The 24,828-nt window shown below is 41.4% G+C and overlaps 1 protein-coding gene across 4 annotated transcripts in view; it reads left to right on the top strand.

Moving 5' to 3' along the window:
* Positions 1-24,828, top strand: part of SYTL5 (synaptotagmin like 5) — a 269,646-nt gene that overhangs the window by 215,173 nt on the left and 29,645 nt on the right. For 3 of the 4 annotated variants that reach the window (XM_073901927.1, XM_025857705.2, XM_073901926.1), the window contains 4 exons: positions 6,326-6,434; positions 7,063-7,198; positions 11,029-11,237; positions 12,302-19,843. In XM_073901927.1, the coding sequence (XP_073758028.1) occupies positions 6,326-6,434; positions 7,063-7,198; positions 11,029-11,237; positions 12,302-12,444 (597 nt within the window). In that variant the 3' untranslated portion in view covers positions 12,445-19,843. Of the gene's footprint in view, positions 1-6,325; positions 6,435-7,062; positions 7,199-11,028; positions 11,238-12,301; positions 19,844-24,828 lie in introns of those variants that run through there. The other variant, XM_073901928.1, reaches the window with a different exon arrangement.

The following is a 24,828-nucleotide window of genomic DNA, read 5'->3' as shown; positions in this document are numbered from 1 at the left end:
TGACAGAGGGAGACACAGCGAGAAAGAAAACACAAGCAGGGGGAGTGGGAGAGGGAGAAGCAGGCTTCCCGCGGAGCAGGGAACCCGATGTGGGGCTCGATCCCAGGACCCTGGGATCATGACCTGAGCCGAAGGCAGACGCTTAACGACTGAGCCACCCAGGCGCCCCTTCACTCTCTATCATAAGGGAGAAGCAGCTCTCAGGCTGCTCCAGGTAGAAAAGTTCTGATTGAGTGTAACTTCTGGAACTCTTTGGTCCTCTGCCAGATCCCCTTGGATTCCTTTAACCGTGACTGTTAGGAATTTTGCCTCCAACAGCCTTCACCTGAGACTCTGTTTAGAAGACTGTTCCCAGGCTACTGTAGCTTTTCCAACGAGTGGAGAGAGTCAGAAGCTCCTAGGAACTTACGTACCGCCTACCACGAGGCAACTCTTTGCCAATAACTCATAGATGGGGGAGTCCGAAAGCCCAGTTCCCTTACTGAGAGTGGCAGGGGCAAGGAGGGTGGTGCTCCAAGGCATTACTTATACTCTGCAGCTTCCCTGCTAGATCAGGCTATCCCCTTGCCTGGCTTCCTCCTGACCTTTTTCCTGGTCACCCCTTCCCTGGTCTATCCTAAGACCTAAATCACGTGCGTTAAGAATCCTCATCTCAGAGTGAGCCTCTGGGGAACCCCACAGAGCTTCGTGTCTTTAATCCATGTCATCTTTCTCTGCCAAGAAAAAGATGACACACAGACACATATATGCGTCTCTGACACATATAGACACATAGACGTGTCTCTGATACGTGTAGAAGACAGCCCGCAGTTTCAGCCTTGTTTGGACGCCATGTCTTCCAGAAACGGGGAGGACAGGTGCTACGTACTCCGTAGGCTGCCTCCTATTCATTGGTGGCTCATCCTCAGGCTGAGCTGGGCTCTGGGTGGTGGATTATCAGCTGACTTCAAGAAGCGTCGCTTCGTTTTCAGTCTCCTGTCTCAGTCCCTTCATCAGCTGCAGCTAGAGTACGAGCAGCCCTGGAGACTTGATGTTTCCTTGTAGATTATCCAGCTAAGGAGGTGAAGTGTAAGCCACAGGGACCAATTTCCTTAGTGATAGAGGATCAGAATGAATAGTCCTTCGGCGTTCGGAAATACTGACATCCCTTTGCAGTGGGAATACGGGAAAGACACAGTGCCTCATTTCTTATTGACTCCATGTTAGTGAACGTCCCTTGGCCCCTGCCTTTGTTTTTGCTAAGACTTACGGCACTAAGCCAGTGAGGAGGCTGGTGCAGACAGAGGAAGAACTCAAGTTGTCAAGTGGGCTGTAAAGCAGTTTCACAGTACGACTTCCATTTTACTGCATGACAGGAGATTGTTTATTAGCTGTAACTCATTATCTTTCTGAAAGGCATATTAGGTAGGTAGACCAGAAGGGTTTGTCAGTATGAATTGCCTTTCATGTCTTCCCAGAGGTGCTATTATAAAAACAAGGAGCTTTGAAAATCAACAGCAAGCTCAAGTGTTTTCCAAGGAAATCTTCTCTGTTCTGCCTTCAGGTGGAGAGTAAATGCAAGTTCCTGTGAAATTATTACTGAGCTAAAAGGCCTCTCTCTCTATTTGGAGGTTTGGGCAGACTTTTGTCCATAATTTATGACCCCCACCTTAGACCTGAAAATGTCCTGGGAACTCTGCTTCCAACTCCGATGTAATGTGGATCTCCTCAAAAAGCAGAAGATAATGGGGGTTGCCTGATGATGCCACCCCCCTGCTCCGTCACATACCCTCACTGGTTCCCTACTGCCTTTGGATATGCTTTGAATAAATCCTAACTCATGACCCTGGCACTTAGTGCTCCCTTAACAGGGCCCCACCTTCTGTAACAGAGGAGGATGTCACTGCTCTACCTGGATCCCCAGTTTCATGCATATGTGGCTCCCCATGGCTTTCGCTCATACCAGCCAACACCTGCCAATCTTTGTGAGAGAAGAGCCCTCAGGCTGCTGGTGTGGGCTTGGTCTGTGGGCATGAAAAGCCAGAATATCCTGAGTATTTAAGCTTTCTGGGGGTGAAGGGCAGAGCCCTTGATCAGTAACTGATGGGCGAAGGAGCATCATCAACACTCTCATTCCCTTGTCTCTGGTTGGGACAGCTCTTGGAGATGTGATCTGTCTTGTCTGCAAAGCTCCCCTGTGGAACTGAGAGAAACTTACCATAAAACTTTGCCCAATATCACAACCTTGTTAAGCCTTCTTCAGTTTGTGGTGCCACTTCCTCACTCCCCTTCCTAACAAAACACACTAAGATAAATTTGTGTTTTAGGGTCTTCCGGGCAACCCAGAGTAGAAACCTCTTTTTCATCTTCCTTGCTACTACCTCCCTTCGCACACACCTCTAATCACACCTGACTTCCCATCAGCTTTTAAACACATTTTACACAGTCCCCACTGAATCTTGCTCATACTATACTGTTTTCTTAACCCAGACTGACCTTCTTCCCATCCCCTCTTTATCAGCCATCCTATCTCCCATCCTTTAAGCACCGGGCAAAGGCCACCTCTTTATCTCAATCTAGATGATTCTCTTTCTTCCCACAGTAGTTTCTTTGTACCTGTACTGAAGCAACTGTCATCCTTGGTCTGAGCTGAGCTTACAATAGTAGGTCAGTTCATGAAGCCACAGAAATCACACACATACAAACATACACCCCCAGTGCATTTCTTAATCATTTATTTTAACTTAAAACAAGTGTGCATTGATTTTCAAGTCTTTTAATATAGGGATAATCCGTTTCGTTTGAGTATAGTTTCGTTGATTAGAATTCTGTTCTATCTTCCTGGCATAAATTCTGATCCTAGTGCATTCTTATCAGTGGTTTCTAGTTTGAGCTTTTCTGAAATGCAGCAAGAACTTGAGAATGCTTTCAAAGTAAACCAAATATAAAAGCTTTCTAAAAATTCATGATTGTTTTCTAATCTTTTATAGCTTCGAGCCCAAACATAATGGCAAATTTATTTTCAAATACTTAGTTCTTTGAAAGTATGCATATTAATTTTTATAGTAGTAGCTGTCTTTTTGCACTCTTCAGTTTATTGATATGAAATTATGTAATTAGAACCAGAGACGTGTCCGGCATAAGGAACCTGGGAGACGAATGCAGCTGGCTTTTGATAAGCATACAGTTCAGCTGATAGGAGTAGGCATGCATGGTCTTTGTATAGAGGATCCTGCTCTTCACTAGGACTGGAGAACATTAATCTGATGAGTCAGTTAAATAAGGGCAGATTTATAGAGCTTCTATTGAATATATATCTCCTGGATAGACTGAAAACTCAGCAGGGTCTGTCTCTTATGTGTCTCAGCAGCACTTAGCAAAATGCCTTCAAAGCATCACTACAAGAAGGCATCCCATATGTGTTGGTAGGATTGAATGAGTTGAATTGAATTGAGTTGAATTCTACCTTTCTCGGAGCAAAAGGTGGTTGAATGATGTAAAATGATGGTGTGTCAGGGGATGACGTTGCCTTGGAATTTCCTTGCAAGAATACCCGAACTATCCCAAGATATTTATTAGCCATGTACAGGCTGCAAGATGACTCCCTCCCTTGAATTTCTTTTGTATGTGATTATAATGCTACAGGCCTTCATCTTTACTCTTTTCTACTCTTACAAGATTTCAAGACTGTATTTATAGAAAGTCACCAGTATGTTTTAATTAATTTAAGCTAAATACCAGTGGAACATTAATAAATCCCAGTATCACATGTTCTAACCTCTACTAATATATATTAGTATGTGACACCTGCACACATCACTTTTCCTACCAACATATTCTCCCATCCAAAGCTCTCAGCTAAAAGCAAATAGAGCCTGCATTGGTTAGCTATTATATAGAAAACGATTCTAAACCTTAGTGGCTTAAAACAATTTCTTATTGCTCATCCTTCTGTGGGGTGACTAGGCTCAGGTGGGTGGTTCTCAATGAAGGTGTCTCATGTGGTTGCAGATGAGACAGATGGTAGACTGAGGCTGAAGTCGTATGAAGGATTGAGTGGGCTGGTTGTTCAAGTTGGCTGTCTCACACTTACTGTTAGCTGCCAACCTGAGTACCTACATGTAGCCTCTTTCTGTGGCTTGGGCCTCAACACCATGGGTCCTCGGAGGGAGTATCCCAAGGATAATCATTCTAAGAGAGGAAGTAGAAGCTGTTGATCCTGGGCTTGGGGCCCAGAAACTGGCACATTGTCACTGGTGCCATGGTCTACTGGTCAAACCAATCACAGGGTCCACTCAGATCTGAAGAGAAAGGATAAATACCCCACCGCTCACGGGCTATAGCATGAAAAAAGTAATGACCTCTTTAATTTGCTATAATGCCCATTGCAACTTTCCCTTTGTGACATTCACATAAAGTAAAATTTACTGAAACTGTCAAAACAACAAGAAAAATCCTTTTACAAAGCATGTGATTTAATTAGATTAAATATTAGATGGGTAGTCTATTTCACTGTCTAATCTCATGTTTGCTCCTGGTAAGAAGGTTGAATAAAATACTTCAAATGATTTTCCCACCTTTACTGATAAGTTTTCTCACCACCAAGAGGAAAGTCAGGCAAGGATTCCTTTTCCTGGTAATGGTCTCAGTCATCTTTGCTGAGCCTTGTTGAACAGGCTCTGGCTTTGCTGTTTGAGTTTGGGGGTTTCTGCCCTCTCAGAAGACAGCAGTTCTCAGTCCTTGACTCAGCATCCAGGAGCCAGGTTCCTGAAGGAAAGGCCTAAGAAAATATGCCAACTTTCTTAACCCATTTATGAGAAGTCAGTTGAATTGACTCAGTGGCAACTAGGAGCTTTAGAGAACAAAGGCTCTGGGTATATGTTCACATTGAATTTTTTGAACTGAAACTTTTGATTTTGAGATGATTACAGATACACATTCAATTATAAGAAATAATACAGAGAGATCTCATGTACCCTTTGCCTAGTTTCCCCCAATGGTAGCTTGCAAAGCTAGAGTGCATTGCCACAACCAGGGTGATGACATTGATACCACCCCTCCGTCTTCTTCAGAGTTCCTCACTTCTCATTTGTGTGTGTGTGTATGTGTGTATTTAGTTCTATGAAACTTTATCACATGTGTAGCTTTATCTACCACTACAGCCAAGATACAGAACAGTTCCATCATTGCAAAGATCCCTTGTGATCTTTTATAGCCACATCGACCTCCCTTCGGACACCCCTCCCTAACTCCTAGCAACCACTAATCTGTTCTCCGTATCTGTTATTTTGTCACTTCAAGAATGTCATTTCAATGGAATTGCATGGTATGTATCCTTTTGAGCTGGCTTTTTCACTCAGCATAATTCTGTAGAGATTCATCCAAGTTGTGTGTATTGCCAGTTCATTCCTTTTTACTGCTGAGTAGTATTCCATGGTATGGCCGTTCCACAGTTTGTTGCACCAGTCACCTCCTGAAGGTCATCTAGTTCATTTCCAGTTCAGGGCTATTCCAAATAAAGATGATATAAATATTTACATACAGGTTTTTATGTGGACGTAATCTTTCATTTCTCCGGGATGAATGCCCAAAAGTGCAGTTGCTGCGTTGTATGGTAGTTATATGTTTAGTCTTATAAGAAACCGCCAAACCGTTTTCCAGAGTGGCTACACCATTTTACCTTCTCACCAGCAATGTTCAAATGAACCAGTTTTTCCACACTGAGCCTGATGTGGGACTTGAACTCACAACCCTGAGATCAAGACCTGAGCTGAAATCAAGAGTCGGACGCTTAACCGACTCAGCCATGCAGGCGCCCTTCCACATCAAATTTTAATCATGTGAATCACAAATAAAGCTTTCAATAATTGGTAGCTGGGCAGCCCAATGTGAATCAAACATTACTGGCTATTTCCCCCTCTTGGTCACTTAGGAAAGCCTCGAGACATCAAGAACAGACAGGGAGAGGTGTCTTCGGGAGCTGTTCTCAGTGGTATCTATTTGTGCCTCATACCCCAAACTATATGTTCGGTGATAGGTTCTGGTCCTGCACCACAGGCAGGCAGTAGCCACTGACCCACCACACGTGTGTCATATATATCTCCTCTCAAATTCCTTTTACTTTAATGTTAAAAGTTACACACAAATACTTGCATAAAGTTTTCCAGCCTCTCTCTTCTCGTACCTAAGGCATATCTTAAACCAGTAAGTGCTAATATAGTTGAATGGGAATGGATTGTTATATTTAAGCCAGCAAGTAAATATGACAAGACCACTCAAGCATGGGCTACAAAATAATAAACCAAGCATTCTCACTTTTTCTCTTCACCTGTCTCCCTTTGGCCAGGTGGAATTTGCTGCGGACATAGGCCTTCACTATAAAGGAGAGCTAACAGTTGTTTTACGTTACATCCCCCCAGAGGAGAACCTGATGCTTCCTCTAGAAGAAGTTCAAGGTAGAGTAAAAATCAGTGACTTTGACCAAGGACATCCTGTGTCTAGAAGTATGGGAATAGGGATCAGGAAGTGGTTGGACTATGTTACTTTGGCATTACACAGATGAAAATGTAAAGCTTAGAGCTTGCACAGTTCTAAATTTTTAAGACTAAAATACCCAAGAAGGAAGTTATGGAATTTTCTCTTTTGGAGTCTTGGCACTTCTGTGTGGCTTTCACTGTAGCTCTTTCTCACTGAGAGCAAGAATGTGGTTCAGGCAGCTCTCAAGAGTCTTTTCCATTTTGTTCCACTATACCCTGTAAAAAGGTACTCCTTGTTGGGAAGTATTTAAAGTTTTACATTTATTCATTTTTTTCAACAAACACAAATGAAGGACCTATCCCAAAGGAATCTGGTGGGGTAGAAACATTGAGATAAGTCCATGGAAAAATACACAATAACATAAAGACCCAGTTCAGTCAGCAAATGAAATAAATCTTGGCAGATTTTCTTGGTGAATTTTGAAATGGAACCCGTGAACTCTCTCTCCCTCCCCTTCCTGCTCCCTCTCCCTCCCCTTCCTGCTCCCTCTCCCTCCCCTTCTTCCTCCCTCCCTGTCCATCTCTCTCTTTTTGATGGCTGATGCAGGAAAGAAGACCTTCAAAAGGGGAAAGAAGAAGGAGTCACCTGTAATCTCTGGAGGAATCCTGGAAGTGTTCATCAAAGAGGCAAAAAATTTGACAGCAGTGAAGTCAGGAGGCACTTCTGATAGCTTTGTGAAGGGGTAATTTTGTTCTAACTCATTTTAGAAGATATTTAATGGGACAGGAGAAGATCTGTGACCCAGGAGACAGTGGTGGCTGAGACTTCCATGTTCATCTTACTCTAAATGGACGAGGAAAGAGCTACACTTAAATGCTGGCTTTTAGATCTGAAACAACATGAGTCTAGAGGGAGCTGCTTATTCTAGCTTCCCACTTGCTCCCAGCATATTTCAGGGTTTCCCATCATTCTCACCCTCAATACTGGCAGATTTTACTGGGTGATTCATTTCTTAAAGGAGGAGAAAATATGATTTTCTGTGTGTAATATATTTTTATTGTGCTTTGTTATCATTTGGTATTGGCAATAAACAACAGCAACAAAAATACTGAGTCCTTGGTATTTTGCTCTCCTAGGGGAAATTGTAAAAAGTAGAGATTTCAGAGCATCCTCCCCAGAGACACTGACTGGAGAATGCTTTGGAGGAAGCATATTTCTTTTTTTCAGTTTCTTTCTTGTGACTGATTGCTAGTTTCATAGCACTGTGGTCAGAATAGATGCATGGTATGATTTCAGTCTTCTCTGGTTTATTGAGGCCTGTTTTGTTGCCTAACATGTGATGTATTCTGGACGGTGTTCCATATGGCCTTGAAAAGAATGTGTAGTCTGTTGTTGTTGTGGAATGGAACGTTCTGTATACATCTGTCATGTCCATCTGGTCTAATGTGTTATTCAAGGACACCTTTTCCTTATTGATTTTCTGCCAGGATGCCTATCCATTGATGTAAGTAGGGTGTTAAAGGTCCTTGCTATTATATTACCATTAATTTCTCTCTTTATATCCATTAATATTTGTTTTAGGTATTTAGGTATTCCAATATTGGATGCATAGTTATTTACAATTGTTATACCCTCTTGTTGGATTGATCCTTTTATCATTTTTTTTTAAAGATTTTATTTATTTCACAGAGAGAGACAGCGAGAGCAGGCACACAAGCAGGGGGAGTGGGAGAGGGAGAAGCAGGCTTCCCGCCGAGCAAGGAGCCCGATGTGGGGCTCGATCCCGGGACCCCGGGATCATGACCTGAGCCGAAGGCAGACGCTTAAGGACTGAGCCACCCAGGCGCCCCAATCCTTTTATCATTATGTAATGCCCTTCTTTGTCTCTTGTTACAGTCTGTTTATTTTTTTTAATTAAATTAAATTTAAATTCAATTAGCCATCATTAGTTTCAGATGTAGTGTTCAGTGACTTATCAGTTGTGTCTAACACCCAGTGCTCATCATATCATGTGCCCTCTTTAATGCCCATCACCAGCTACAGTCTGTTTTAAAGTCAGTTTTGTTTGATATAAGTATTGCTATCCCAGCTGCCTCTTTTTTTGCTTCCATTTGCATGGTAGGATTTTTTTCATCCCTTCACTTTCAGTCTTGTGTGTGTCTTTAGGTCTGACGTGAGTCTCTTGTGGGCACAGCAGATAGATGGATCTTGTGTTTTTTATCCATGCCACTATCCTCTATCTTTTGGTTGGAGCATTTAGACCATTTATATTTAAAGTTATTATTGCAATGATGTGGATGGAGCTAGAGGGTATTATGCTAAGCGAAATAAGTCAATCAGAGAAAGACAATTATATAATTTCACTCGTATGTGGAATTTAATAAACAAAACAGAGGATCATAGGAGAAGGGAGGGAAAAATAAAATAAGACAAAATCAGGGAGATAAATCATAAGAGACTCTTTTTTTTAAGATTTTATTTCTTTATTTGACAGAGAGAGACACAGCGAGAGAGGGAACACAAGCAGGGGGAGTAGGAGAGGGAGAAGCGGGCTTCCCGCTGAGCAGGGAGCCCGATGCGGGGCTCGATCCCAGGACCCTGGGATCATGGCCTGAGCTGAAGGCAGACGCTTAACGACTGAGCCACCCAGGCGCCCCTCATAAGAGACTCTTAACTCTAGGAAACAAACTGAGGGCTGCTGGAGGGGAGGTAGGTGGGGGGTTGGGGTTACTGGGTGATGGGCATTAAGGAGGGCACTTGATGGAATGAGCACTGGGTGTTATATGCAACTGATGAATCACTGAACTCTACCTCTGAAACTAATCATACACTATGTTAATTAAATGAGTTTAAATAAAATTTTAAAAATAAAGTAATTATTAATAGGTAGGCGCTTACTGCCATTTTGTGCCTTGTTTTCTGGTTGTTTTTGTAGTTCTTCTCTGTTCCTGTTTTTCTCTTGGTCTCTTTCTTTGTGGTTGATCGGTTTCTGTAGTGTTATGTTTGGCTTTCTTTTTCTTTATTTTTTGTATATTTATTATAGGTTTTGGGCATGAGGTTAATTCTTTGAGTCAATGACATTACTATTCCTCTCATCAGTCCTTCTTTAAAAAGTGTAATTGACTCTACAAGAAAAAGAGTCAACCATTTACCCTCACACATTCTAATTTTGCTAAAGCCAGTAGTAAGGAGAAGCAGATATCTGGGGTTTTCCTACTGTTGAGTGTGTGGGCCTGAGTCGCAGTTCATCTGTCCGTCATTCTTTCTCACAAAAGTTTTAAGCACAGAAGAAATGCTTTATTTGGATCCTGCCACTGCAGTTTGCCTCACCAGCCCCACCATCCAGTTCAGGCCTCTTCCTGCCCACTGCCTAGTGGGATGAGAGGATGGCTCCTTACCTATGGCCTCATTGTGGCCTTACAGGGGTGACTTAACGTCTTTTGAAATAGTTTTCACTTTATCATGTTGAACATTTACAAAGCAGAGATAATAAAGGACAGTATCTTGGTTCTATAATGAAAAAAAGGCCAGTAACTTTCTAGTAAATTATCTAATTACACTTAAATATTGAGCTGATTCTAAAGGAACCTCAGATTTTTTTTAAGAGAGAGCGTCAGAAAGGGGGCACCTGGGTGGCTCAGTCAGTTGAACGTCCGACTCTTGGTTTCGACTCAGGTCATGATCTTGGAGTCCTGAGATCGAGGCCCGCATAGGGTTCTGTGCTCAGTGGGGAGTCTGCTTGAGATTCTCTCCCTCCTCCTCCTTCTGCCCCTCCCCCACTTGCTCACGCGCTCTCTCTCAAAATAAATAAATAAATCTTTAAAAAGGAAAGAGAGCATGAGAAGGCAAAGTTTTTTCTCTTGCATGTAAACAAAGACAACGGGTAAACATCTAGGGCAGGTATGAAAGCATCATGATAATTTGGGACCCATGTTTCTTCTACCTTGTTATGGTATCCGCCTCATGGGCCAAGATCGCTGCTGGAGTTTCAGCTATCCCATCCAGATTCCAGCTGTCAAGACAATTCCCAGAAATTTCATGCAGAAGCACTTTGTATATCCTTTGGGCTGGAGCTTCGTACGTGGCTATACTGGCTGCAAGGGAGGCTGGGAATGTAGTCTTTATTCTGGGCACTCTTGTGCCTAACTAAAAAAAAAAAAATGAGTCTGTTTTAAAGAGTAAGGAGATAATGAGTATCAGGGGATAAGCCGTCTCTTCTTGGTACATGAAATGAAATCTCAAGTGTTGTAGTGTGTCTTCTTTATTGTAAAGTACCTACTACCGGAGATACTTTCATTTCAAGATGAGGGAAGGACCAAAATAGGATTAGAAAGGACAGTGCAGGCATTTTACTATTGTCCTACTTAAAATATACAATAAAACCTTCCACTTAAATCTGGACATAAGCATATAAGAACCTTGAAGAAAAAAATCAAATACACACACACACACACACACGCACCAAGAATTATGGGGAATCGAAATAACTGAATAAATAAACTAACTAACTAATTGAAAATGGGGATGCCATTTTCTGTTTCACCGATGGCTTGATTGCCTTTTCTCTTGCAGCTACCTGCTCCCAGATGATAGCAAAGCTACCAAGCACAAAACTCTCGTGGTAAAGAAGAGTGTTAACCCTCAGTGGAATCATACTTTCATGTTCAGTGGCCTGAACCCCCAGGACATAAAGAATGTTTGCCTAGAACTTACCGTCTGGGACAAGGAGCCCTTTTCCAGCAACATCTTTCTGGGAGGAGTTCGTTTGAATTCTGGGACCGGTGAGGGACTTGGGGACCCTGAGATGGTCTGTGACTAGGCATGGGGCGGGAGAGTGGTTCCCGCAGGTTAATATGTAGCAGATGTACATGTAGCTTCAGCTCAGCTGATTCCTGAAATTACCACAGATCCTCCATTCCTTTAGCCAAGAGTCTGCTGGTTAAAATAAAATCTTGTTAAAATAAAAATACTGCTTCATAGGTTCGTATCCTTTGGCTCTAAGTTTAGGATATATAATGTTTATATTCAGTCCTTTTATAAAATATCACTTACACTTTAAGTGAATTTCAACTACTTTCGTGGGTCTTATTTCGGGTTTTTCTCAGGAGAGGATACAGGGGAGAGAACGACTTCCAAGACCAACTTTACTTCATCCTCTTCTCAGATGACTCACTGGTTGAATTGAAAGGAAACCCATTCCCCCCCTCTCCTAAAAAATAACATCTAATGTTGTTCAAACGGATTGTGGAAACATGCCGCTGATGCCACAAGACACGACCACAACAGGGCGGATTGGAGGGAAATGCCGGTGGCAGAGCCCGTGTAGTTCCGCAAGACCCTCATTATCCCAGAACGTACGTCAGACGTGAGGGTCTGCGCGCACCACGGTCCATACTCCTGTTGAGAACAATCCCACCTCTGGGGTGCTGTGCTTAGTTACAGATTAAGGAGAGCCAAACATATCTATACCACTAAACTGAAAACTCCCCAGGTCAGAGAAGTGGCCTTGTTAAAAAAGGAGGGCCTCAGAGCTCACTTCAGCCTGTTCTTCTGTCATGTTAACTCAGTCCCGATGAGCCAGCTCTCTGACAAACTACCGCAGCTGGGGAAGAAATGAGCCAGGAAGGCCATCCTGATTTGTTTCTCATTATCTTGGCAGAAGAGCGTAGTGCCGACTGCAAAGGGAGTCTGTCATTCTAATACTGCTCACTAGACAGGGTAAGTGAAAATAAGCCAGTGAAGGACTCTCTGCTCAATAAGGCCCCCTCGAGAGGTTGATAGGTGTCTTCCAGAAGATCAAAACATTTCATCTGTGAAGTGTAATGCTCCCTTATCCCTTCCTTAGGTGTGAGCCATGGGAAGAATGTGGATTGGATGGACTCTCAGGGGGAAGAGCAACGCCTGTGGCAGAAGATGGCCGACAATCCTGGGACTCCTGTCGAGGGTGTACTCATGCTCCGGTCCAGCATGGGGAAGTGTAGGCTCTGAAGGTACCAGTCTCCAAAGTGAGGCCTCCAGGCGCTGTCTGGCTGCCATTTGATCCCAGTATCGGTCTTGGGACCTGGCATTCTGCTTCCCTGCCATTTCTCACCTGAGGGTAGAGATGTCTGTGTTATGAACATTTACAGTCTTGCCGAGTGTCTAAAAGAGCATGTACCTCTATGTGTCCAGGGGCCAGGGCCTTTTTGATTGGATGATAGAAAGGGTGCCACACTGTCCTATCAACAGGCAAATTGCGCAATGATCCATAGGCTTTATACCGTAAGGGAAATGGCACAAGCTTCTTTGAAACTACAGTTGAAATTTGGACTCCCTAAACTTTTCCTATTATTGAGTTATTTTGCATTTCCTAAAATGGTTTGAGGGATAAAGGGGCCACCCATAATGTAGATCACTTGAAGAGTAAGAAGGGATACTGGCTACCCTTTTCTCACCCTGGGACTTCCCATAATCCAAAAAAAAAAAAAAAAAAAAAACGCATTGTGGGGGTGGTTGCTTGCACAAGGAGATGGCTCTGTTATTGTAGCAAACTTGTGGATTAACCAGGTAAGTTTTCAAGATGAACGGACCAGTTTTTCTATGGTGACTATATAATCTATCATCTAAATCAGCCCACTTTTGAGAAGCAAAGAACTAAATCTTTCTACCCGAACAACAGATGTAAACCAGGATCGACCTGGGGAAAGGGAGATGCAGGGTCACCTTAGTTATGACCTAGCAATTAGAGAGCTCCATTGTAAACATGTATGTTATAAAATATTCTAAGCCACTAACTACAGGGGAATAAGAACTAATGTACATTTTGAGCCCCTGCATGTATCATATCTACTGATATCCCATTGGTCAAAGGAAGTCATATGGCCAAGCCTAAAATCAAGAGGCAGGGAAATATCCTCTGCTCACAAAGGAGTCGCGGCAAGGATGAGATTGCAGGAAGGGAAGAAGAATCGTGGCCAGTAGTTCAATCTACTATACCTTCTATTACCTGGAATTCCGGATGCGTTAGCCACCAAACTTAGATGCAAAAGTAGTTAAAGCTAAAAGGTAGCTCAGACCTCGTTCCTTATGTTGCGTATTCCACATCTGAAGCCCCCAGAGAGCTGAAGTGACTTACCCAAGATCGTACAGAAGCTCTGACTGGATCCAGACTTAAATCCAGGGTGTGACTTGTTGGCCAGTATTCTTTCCACTGGAGCCCTTGGCATGATCTTATGCTCATCAGGGTGGACGGGAGGGCAGAGATGAAGGAGATGGAGAAGAGTCGGGTCATTTCGGTGTGAAGTTCCTGACTCCTTCTTCTTCTGGAGTCCTGTTCTTAGCCCCTCAGCTCATTTTTTCACTTGAATTCATATAAAATCTTTGAAAGGATAGAAATGGAATTTTAGTGGTACGAAAGCTAGAATCATCTTCAGACTTACTCCAGCTAATTTTTCCATATTCTGAATTTCTTCTTGAATTTTAAAAACTGAATTAAGAATATATTTAACATTATTGTTGGGAATAAGCAGTCCATTTTTAATATTATTCAAAAATAGGCTAATTCTCAGAAGTTGAAGTTATTGGTCTAGTGTATATGGAACATTTTTTTAAAACTCAACACTCATATCCCTATGCCGCTCTTCTTAAAAACAGAAAACAAAAACTGTAAGATCATCACTCCTTCCTATATTGGAAAAATTAGTTGTCGGCAGACTTGATCTGACTCATTCTGTCTTCAGTGACATTTTTAGGGCATGTGAGAGGGTGATGTTGGTGAAGTCTGGAGACCTCTCCAATGTAAACAAAAGAAAGTAGATTTATTCACTAATAATAAAAGCGGAAAAATAATAAATTCCAAAATTTATAGCTTGGACTCTAGATGAGTAAAGCTCTATGTGTTCAGACCTTTGCCACTTTTAGAGCAAGTCTCTGTATTCTGGTTTCGTAAAATCCAATATCTAACGGGGTATATCCATAATGCAAAAACCCAGGTATGCAGAAGTCCATCAGAAACGTGTGGTGTTGCTCTCAGAAAGAAAAGGCAAATTGATCTTTCGGGTCACTTGGTTTTACTGAGTGCTGTGTAGAAGTACACATTTTTTTTTCAAATATAGGTAATACATGTGAATGGCACAAAATTTAAATAGTTCAAAATTGTGAAAAGTAAGTCTGCCTTCTTTCTCTTCCCTCATTCTTTCTTATGGCCGTAGGGTATTACCTTACAGGCGGATAGCAAATTTTTTAACCACGCCTATCAAATGCCACGTTAAATATGCTTAACTATGCTGTCTACATTTGGCGGCTTTTCTGAGAACCTTTCCTTTCAAACATCAACACTTCAACCTTCAAAATGAGACATATGTGTTATGCAGCCATTCCACTTTGGGGTATTTATCCTACAGAGATAAGATACAGATGGGAGAAATGAGTACATACGAAAGTATTTATTGTCAAAGATAGGAAACAATCCAATAGCCCATCAGTAGAGGCCTTCCGTCATAACATAAATGCCTACTTTCTTTGTTTCATTAGTTGCTCCTTCTCTGCTAAAGATTGTTCAGTGATAAACACTGGATTCTTCCGTGCTCGTTCTTTCTTTCCTCCTCACTGCATACACCCTCTCAGGCGTTATCATGTACGGTACCTCGGTGGTTTTCTCAGCTTATAACTTCACACTCACATCTCCAACCCAGACCGCCCCTCTCAGCCGCAGCCCCAGATCCAGCTGCCTATATGACGTATCCACCAGGATAGTAGCTCATGGTTTCAACAGAGTCAAGACTAAACTCTTCCTTCCAGCCTTCCTCTTGGACCCCATTTCTGTCTACTTCAGTACATCCTGTCTCAGTCCGTCGTGCCATCATCTACCCAGTCACTGTAAGTACTACAGTTACGACCCAGGACAGCTCACCCCACCCTATTTCAGCACAGATCAAAGCACAGAGGGGGGCACTCCAGCCCAGCTCTCCCTATCACCTTCTCGGAAGAGACCGTGGCCTTGCCTGGAGCATCATCCTCCTTATTTGGAGATCTCAGCCCTCAATTTTCCCTCAGTTGAATCAGACAAGGTGTAAAGGGACACGGACAAGCTTTAAAGCCTGACTTTATCCGTTCAGTTTATCAACAGCACTTGCAGAACACATGGAAAGTTATTTATCAGCTCTCATTTCATTCACATTGTCACTGTAACTGGAATCATCAGGATGTAGATTTTCCAGGTCACAAAAATGCCAAAAACAAAGATATTTTGATGGGACTTCATATTTCTGGCCTCTTTTTTCCTTAATAAATTTATACAAATCTATGACCAATGATCATTAAGTACTTAAGTAACTAATGGATGAATTCACCCCACCGGAATCACAGTAATATTGATCTCATCATCACCTGCTACCCTAAGGTTTCTATTTGGTGGGGGAGGAGAAAGCTATGGAAGAAATAGGGCAAATCCCACTTTTAGAAGCAAAGGAGATCCAAATATCAAGTAAATCCCAGAAGTACCTCAGAGTAAAAGCCTATGGCATTTGGGACTGTGATCAATGTTTATTTTTTGTTCCATGTAGATATTTTGCGTCAAACTGAGCATTGCCCTTAGAAGTTGGCAGAAGGGCTTTCCTCCTACTATGGTACCATTTATGGCTTCTGAAATTAAAACAAATAGGAGGAAATCTACACAGGCAACACTATCACAAAAATTGGAAAGTTTGAACAATAGCCATGGAAATTGGGCCACATCAAGGATTCCAAAGGATTGTCTGAATCATCTGGAGTGTGAATTTAATACATTGATTCCAGAGCATTGCTCCAAACCTACTGAACAGAATTTCCAGGAATTTCCATCATTTTTATCAAGCTTCTTGGGTGATTCTAATAAAAATGGATCACAGTTTGAGAAACACTGCATTAGAAGACAAAATAGCTCGACTCTGTTGTTTGGACCAGCTCTGTGTCATGATGGCAGATTGGATTTGGCTAACGTGGACGTTGTTCATTGCAAGGCAACCATGGTGAGGTGGAAGGAGCCTAACCTCAGACTCAGATGATATTAGCTCAAGTCTCGACTAACCAACCGTGTGACCTCAGTCAAGTTAATTATCCAGTCTAGGCCTTGATCTGTTTGCTTGTAAAATAGGAATAATTGCGCTAACTTGGAGTTACTGAAGACATGAAATAAAGTAATATATGTAAATATGCTTTGTAACACACTGTGGGGGGATGAGGTCATTGGTGAGCTAGTTACAGCACTCTGGTGCATAATCTCTTAGGCCCTTTTTTTTTCCTGAATGCTTTCATTAGGGCTTGATCATTCTATATAAAGTGAAGTGGTTTCCAGTGTACAGCAGAAATACAAGAAAGAAAAAGAAAAAAAAAAACCCTTATTTTGTGCTATGTTATCCATCGTGCATGATAGTAATTTATTTATTTTCAGGCTGGAATGTCCTGCTTCATCTGACTAGACAATAAATATTTCAAAATATGTTTTATTTGATGGAGAGAAAAAACTGTGGTCCATTTTTTGTTATTAGGTTGTGGAATCTGCAAGTACATCATGTTGCCACACTTTTCCTTAACACCCTCTTCCATTGTGAGGACCATCTCTTTCTGTGGCCCGTTGTCTATCCTTCACGCCAGGGAGATCAAACCTGCCTTCCTCACGGGGATGTTGTTTAGAATCATGCTTTTTTATTTGCAGAAGGAAATGTACCATTCTGGTGAAACAAATTCCATAGAAATACAAGCTACTGTTGTCATTATGAGGAATGCATAGTGTTTCAAAGATTCACAGTTGTACATCATTTACCTCACTAGAATTCATCAAACTGTTCTGGTAGAGGTTTCCTTCCCTTTTTGGAAAAGAGAAGTGGAATATATAGTCAGTGTTGCCTGTGAATGACAGAACACTCATATAGGGTAGTAGATCGTATCTTTCTCTTTAGTATTTCAGCACAAAAGGAGACTCATTTCTGCTTTCCTTTTTCCTTGGTTGAGGCAAAAACCAATACAGCAAGCAAATAAAATATTACTATAGTTAAAGCAAAAGTTTAAACCATTGGCATTTGTGAGGGGAAAAAAAATGTGTCCTTCTAGAAGGGCAGGGAACTAGATATGTTTTTGAATCTAAATATTTTAGTTTCACTCCTTTATCATTAGATCTGTTTACTTTGGGGGAAGGAATCTGACTGCTCCTTCCACACATTTTTTTCTGCTCAGCCAAATGTTCCTTTTGTCTTAAGAAAGTTAAAACTTGTTTGTGCAAATCCATGAGAAGGGTTGAGTCCCAATAATACAACTTTTTAAATCTCTCACATTCGGAAAGAAAGAAGGGAGGAAGCCATTCCATTACAAGGCAGTTCATGACCATCGTTTATGGTTCTTTTCTTTCGTTTTCCCATATTCATTATTCATAAATGGACATTTCTGAAGAGAGATCATTGGCTTTCAGTTGATGGGAAGAAATAGATGTCTAGGTTCTCCCGAGTCTTTGCTTTTGACCTGCCTCATCGCCTCCAATTAATCTGTCCTTATTTCCTAAATATCTTCTTACATTGTCCTTCTGACTGATGGGGTGTATTGAAGAACCTTAGGAGATGCCCAGAAGGCTTTTTTTTCCCCACATGGATTAATGGAAATATTAATTGTTAATTTTCAGCTTTTTCCTTTCACCTCCACACCCAGCTCCATTGGAGTCATATGCTTGTAAAGCATCTGAATGCACAAAGCCAGTTTGTGGGGTTAGGTGGGGACTGTCCTGGCTACTTACCAGGGTGCCAAGTGATATGGGGCATTAAACATCCATGAAAAGGTAATGAGGTAGTGAACTTCTCTAAGGAAGAGTATGGTATTAGCAGGAAGAAATAATGTCTGTTTCAGTAGATAAGTGCGGAGGGGACCCGATACCTGAAGAGCAATTCATGGTTGAGAAAGTCTAAGAAAGGTCTATTTGAAGGCAAGGCTTTTGTTTTGTTAAATAGGGAATACAATTTGGGCCAGACATGAATTGCTAAGGACGTAGGGAAAGGGGAGGGGGAGTTACCTCCATTGGGGGTTTCCTTTGTACCCCTTCTACCAGGCAGGTGTTCCTCAAAATAAATGTTATACAGATATTTAAACAATCTCTTAGAGGGGCACCACATCATCAGGGCAAGAATTGGCCCAACTGAATGCACTAGATCCCCATCCCTAGATTGAGTGTTGTTGTCACAAGCAGGTTGGGTTTTTTGTTTTTTGGTTTTTGGGGTTTTTTTTTTTTTTTGTATTTTCTGGGCCTGAAGATGAGTCTAAGAGTTTAGCGGGCTGGAGAAGGAAGACACACTTTCAATATCCTAAGAACAGCTAAAGATCGTTGGGTCACTGGGACACTGGAACGGGGGCTCTCCTCAGGAAGCAATAAGAGGGGTAACTTTCCAAACTGCCAAAGGCTGGGTCACCTATCTGTGAGTCTGTTCATTTCTGCTTTGTCCCTGGCACCCACCTGCTTTGGCTGTCCATTTACTCTCCTCAACTCCTGCTCGGATAGGAAGTTGATCTCTTTGTTTGTTTTTAAATCAATAGATTTTATTGATCATAGCTGTATTAGGTTTACAGAAAAAGTGAGCAGAAAGTACAGAGAGTTCCCATATACACTGCCCCCTCCCCTGCAAATTTCTCTTCTAACAAACATCACGGTGTGGCACATTTATTGCAATTGATGAATTAGTATTGGTACATCATTATTAATTGAAGTCCATAGTTTAGGGTTCATTCTTGGTGTTTTACAGTTTTGTGGGTTTTGACAAATGCAAAATATCGTGTATCTACAATTACATCATCGTGCAGAATAGTTTCGGTGCCATAGAAATCCCCTGTGCTCCAACCTGTAGCAACCACTGATCTTTTTACCATCTCTATAGTGTCTTGGTCTTTTCTCAGAATGTCATAGAGTTGAAATCAGATGGTGTGTGGCCTTTTCTGACTTGCTTATTTCACTTATTGATGCATTTAAGGTTTCTCCATGGCTTTTTGTGGCTTGATTGTCCATTTGTTTTTATTTCCTTTTTTAATTGTAGCAAGAGCACTTAACGTGAGATCTACCCTCTTAACACGTTTTTAGGTGTACAATACAGCATCTTTATTTTTAAGTAAAGAGGAAAGGATGGAAAACTCTAGGAAACAGTAACGTATTTTAAAATGCCCTGGAGATGATGGGAGGGCCGCATTCATTTTGCTGGTTTTCTCGGTTCTATTGTTGGCTCCAAACAACTGTTCCTATTTACTTGTCTTGCCATGTTCAGGGCAAAATTAGTAACAATACTTAAACGTGTAACATGCCTACTTTTAAGCTTCTGTAAGGGGGAACATGTACCCCAAACCAAAGCTTTGTGCCACTCTGTACTTGCTGCAAAGTTTAATGTCTTTTTCATTAAATTCCCTTTCCTAACATCTCTAATGTGTTCTATTGCAAGTTATTCCCGAGTCCTTGAAGATGGCTTGTATATCCTTGAGGATTGATTGTATGTCACCTGTTCCTCTTGTTCTTATACTTAGCTGTCTTCGGAGAAAAGCACATTCGCTGAACTGACATGCACAGATTGAGTGAGTGTCTGGTTTTTGTTTCTCAGGTGAGGATGATGTTGAACGTGACTCTTCCTGGTGCTCAGCTACTGAATCTGACCATCGTTGTGGGTCTTGCTCACTTACCTTCCTATAAATCTGAACCCTGACACCACAGCTCTCTTCCGCACTCTCCTGAATAAATCATAGGTAGTGACGAGGGAAGGGTTCCAAAGTGACATTCATGGAGCACCTATTATTATGTATGGGGTGCTTTCCCAAACTGCTTTGCGCTTTGCTCTTTGCCCTCTGGTTTTCAGTTGAGTTTGGCCAACTGGAGCCGGCAGTGGAGATTAGAGGAGAAGAGGAGAGACAGTTCAGGGTGTTTATCCCCCATACTCCCTCCCTGCGGGACTGAAGGCTGTTACAGGCTGTGTTCCTCTGCCCCGGCTCCTCTCAGGTGGTCTGTCCTAAAACTACATGTACAGTTCTCTCTGGGTTCTGCTGATCACTTCCTCCCCTTACCCTTCAAGCCTAGGGTGGTAAATATCCTTTGGTACTGCAAGCTTTGAAGTGCTACAGTACCCCTCACTGAGTTCCTTTACCATGCCCACACCATTATAATCCTTTCATTATGTCCTCCTCAGTTCCCATTTGAGCCTGCTATCTGTTTCCCCAACAGGACTTTGACCAAAAAGGATGTCATTGATTGTAAGACACTCCCCACTTCAGAGATGTTAAAATGTGAAAAAAAAATGTGCATCTTAGACTCAATGAACTAGGCTAGTTGTGATATATTCCTGGTGAATGAATGAATCATTGAATGATTAGCATTCATAGTGCAGCTCATCTCAAAGACAGATACGGTATAGTGGTATGACAGATGGTGTGTTCAGAATAAACCTCAAAAATCAGAGTCAACGCTGATTCTTCGTAAGTACTTAGATGCTCTTTCTCAGTCTTGAGATGGATAGTCAATGAGAAGGTCATGGCCTAGCTCAGGATTCCTAGTTGTTACACCAGGGCTAGAACATTAAAATACTATGTAGTCATTCCATTTTTCATGAAATGAGATAACTCTAAAGCACATGCTACCAATGTGTGTACAAATTTGCTTTTGGTGAAGCAGTACTGTTGTTGTTTGTGACTCGACACGAACTGAGTCCAGAGCTTTCTGCAAGAACAGAATGGTCCACAAGTCTGGAAACACATCAGATTCCTCAGCAGTTGCAGGTAGCTCACATTCACTGCTCTGTGTAACAACTGGCATATATTCTGGCCAAACCTATTTTTAATAGCTTTATTTACAGCCTAAGGCCTTACTTAGTCTAGGCTGCCTGTCTAGAATTTATCAGTCCTTTAGCTAAAGTCCTGATTGGAATTGCATAGGCTGTCTTAGTACAGAAATCTAGAAATGACTGAGTCTAGTCAGGTGAGTGAGTGTAAGAGCTACGGTGCCTTTGGAAAGGTCTACTGTGTTTCCTTTTCCTAATTTGTAATTGTCCCCATAGAGACAAAGGAACAAGTGTCTCACCTCTGGTTCTCCTCTAGGGCAACGCTACTCAGAGCACTGGTCCGTAATAAAATAAGGAGCTTACCTCTGAATTTAAAATCAACATGCTGCCTCCGTTGAGGTTTTGCTATCAAAAAATATTAGCCAAACCAAATAATGCATTTATTGACACTGTGGATTTACATTCTGGGGCCAGCTCCCTATCTCTTTGTGAACCAGTAGCAAATGGTCCAGGAACCAGCAGCCAGTAGGAGAACTACACTTCGAGAAGCATCACTTTCGAGGGCCCTGGAACTCAGTCCCTTCCCAGGACCATCTTCTATAATGGCTGCCACTTGTTGAGAAAGGAAAGAATTTCGTCTTGTTCCAATATTCCAAGAAAGAAGTGGCTCCTCTCATCAAGCCTTTAATCCATGCTTAGTCTCAGAGGGCATCAGAAACCCACTAAATAGCCTGATTGGAAGATGCTCAGAAGGATTCGGATTTGAACCGTGGCCGGACAGACGACAGCATTTCGGTTCCTTCTGAAGTCAGCTTGTTAGTCTCGGAACACTGTTGCCTAAGGACAGCACCATCCTGCTGGAGAACTTGTTCCTTCTGATGGGGAGACAGACAGATGAAACAAAAAGTCCAAATTCTGTGCACAGAGATCAAATTTCACCCAAGCTCTGACACAGCCATAGAACAAACAGGAAAACAGATCCTTAAGCTGAACATCTTCAGAAATGACACCACAATAATAGACCTGCATCTTCCCTCTGCACATTCACCAATAAAATTGATTCTGATTAATAAAGCAACATGCCTTCATCATCCCTATGCTTTTATTACTAAGGAGAAACAAGTGCTATATTTTAAGTGAGTTAAGCATAATTCTCACGTTGCAATGCATAGTGTAAACGTTGGCCGTGGGCAGAGAAGCAGTGACTTTGGTAAATGTTTCTATTGCTGATTATACCAACATCCTTCTCACCTCATCCAAAACAGTGGTTCTCGTCCCTGGCTGCCATGAAAATCCCCTTAGAAACTTTTAAAATCCCCTATGCCTGGTCTGTACTCGAGCAAATTACATCATCATCTCTGGGGATGGCACCAAGACCTCAGTATTTTTTAAAGCTCCCCGTGTAAGTCTAGTGTGCACCCAAGGTCAAGAAGGACTGACATAAAGAGTACTTGATAAGAGAACTAGTAGGCCAAGGGTGTGGTGTTTGCAGGGCCTGCTGGGAAAAAAAAATACGCATGCCCCTCGCCTTAGGGCACTAAGCTAAGAAGAACCTCCAGTGTTTCTTCTCTTACTTTGAGTCTCGAATTTAATGTTAAAAAGCAAGTAAAGCTGGAAGGAAATGAATTATTTGTGACTTTTTGTGAAGATTCAATGAAATAATGTGTGTGCAGTGTTACAGTTTGGATTCTTGATGGGCCAAAAGGGTCCACTCATCACTGCTCTTAATTTCTGATTGATTTAGTGAAGGATATAGAATTTATTGAAAGAAAGATATCTGCGGAAAACAGGAACAGATGAAACAAATTTGAAGGAACTTCCCCTTGTCTACAAGGCACAAAGCTACCAGGAACACTCTCCATGCGTCCTGTCAGAGCTGAGAAAAGAGCCAAATTTTTGGTACACTTCCACTCCTTTCTACGCAAGCTCCTGTCACCATTCCAGAATTCTGTCACATTCCAGAAACATCAGTGCCCTTCTGTTTAGGGAAGTAGTTCACAGTGTGTGGTCTGCAGACCGCTGGGTGTCCTAAAACCTTTTCAGGGGGCCAGCAAGGTCAAAGCGATTTTCCTCACTTGCTTTTTTCACCGTGTTGACATTTGCACCAATGGTCCAGAAGCAATGGTGAGTAAAACTGCACGCACTTTAGCATGAATCAAGGCAGTGTGTTTCTTTGCCTTTATGCACGCATTGTAAATACGTAAAATACCACTTTGAAGAAGATCTGTCATGAAGCAGTAAAAATGATTAACATTATTAAATCTTGACCTTCAAATACATGTTTTTAATATTTTTGTGCATGCCCAAGTACAAGTGTTGTCACAAGGAAAAGGCTTTGTGCCTTTGAGCTGCAAATTGAACTGGCTGCATTTTTCACGATTATTTTAAAAAATGGATGACAGATAAACCATAGTTACTCAGTCTTGAGGACTGGGCGGACAGTTTCCCAAAAATGAACAAAGTGAGCCTATCACTTCAAGAAATACAACTGACAGTACTTATTGACAATTATAAAATTTGAGCTTTGAAGTGAAAATTTGAATTTTGAAAAACCTGTATACACCTTTGTGTGACAGCTTCCTAATGCTGAGAGACTTTTCTGATAAGACTGATGATGGCCTTAACTAATGTGAATTTTTTTGGTATTGTTGAACAAACTTAATCGACCTTTGGAAGGTGTGCCTGATTCAGTGAACCAATATTTTCCAAATGACCAATGTACAAGTTAGAAAATCATGCATGGGTAAAAGATCCATTCAAAGTGCAGGATAGACCAATGGACTGTAATGCGATAGAGTATAAAAATGTTTCCATAATGACATTAATCTTTAAGGAACCACTACTTGCTGAGTTTTGGTGAAGGGTCAAAGAAAAACATCCAGTTATATAAATAAGCTATTACAATACTCCTCTCTTGTCCAGATATATATCTCTCTGAAGCCAGATTTTCTTTATATGCTTCAATCAAAACAATATGTTGGTACTACAACAGACTATATGGAAAAGTATATATGAGAATCTAGCTCTCTGCTTTCATGGCAAACTTTGAAAACACTTATGATAATGTAAAATAATGCCACTTATCTCACCTTTTTTGTTTTGAAAGCATAGTTTTCTAAAATATATTTGTTAATATATGAGGTTATTTTTTCTAAATGAATTACAGATTTTTAAAAATTTCTGTTTTAGCCTCCTATTTAGTTATACTTGACATATAATGCCAAGAATGCTATAATTTTTATACACATATTATTTTGAAGTATAATTGACATCGTTTCAAGTGTACAACACAATTCAATATTTGTATATATTGCAAAATGATCACCACAATAGGTCTATTTAACATCTGTCACCATATATGGTTAGAAAAATCTTTTTCTTGTGATGAGAACTTGTAAGATTTACTCTCTTAGCAACTCTCAAATATGGAATACAGTATTATTAACTATAATTGCCATGGTGTACAGTGCCTTATTTTACATCTAGAAATTTCTACCATTTGATTCCTTTCACCCATATAACCCACCCTCAACAACCACCAATACATCCTTCGTATCTATGAGTTTTGTTCTTCTGTTTGCTTCTTTGCCATTTTAGATTACAAATGTGACACCATATGGGATTTATC

Source organism: Callorhinus ursinus, unplaced genomic scaffold (genome assembly GCF_003265705.2).
Source record: "Callorhinus ursinus isolate GAN/ISIS: 27379988/994484 unplaced genomic scaffold, GSC_fseal_2.0 scaffold16, whole genome shotgun sequence".
NCBI lineage: Eukaryota > Metazoa > Chordata > Mammalia > Carnivora > Otariidae > Callorhinus > Callorhinus ursinus.
This window is presented reverse-complemented; position numbering and strand designations above follow the sequence as displayed.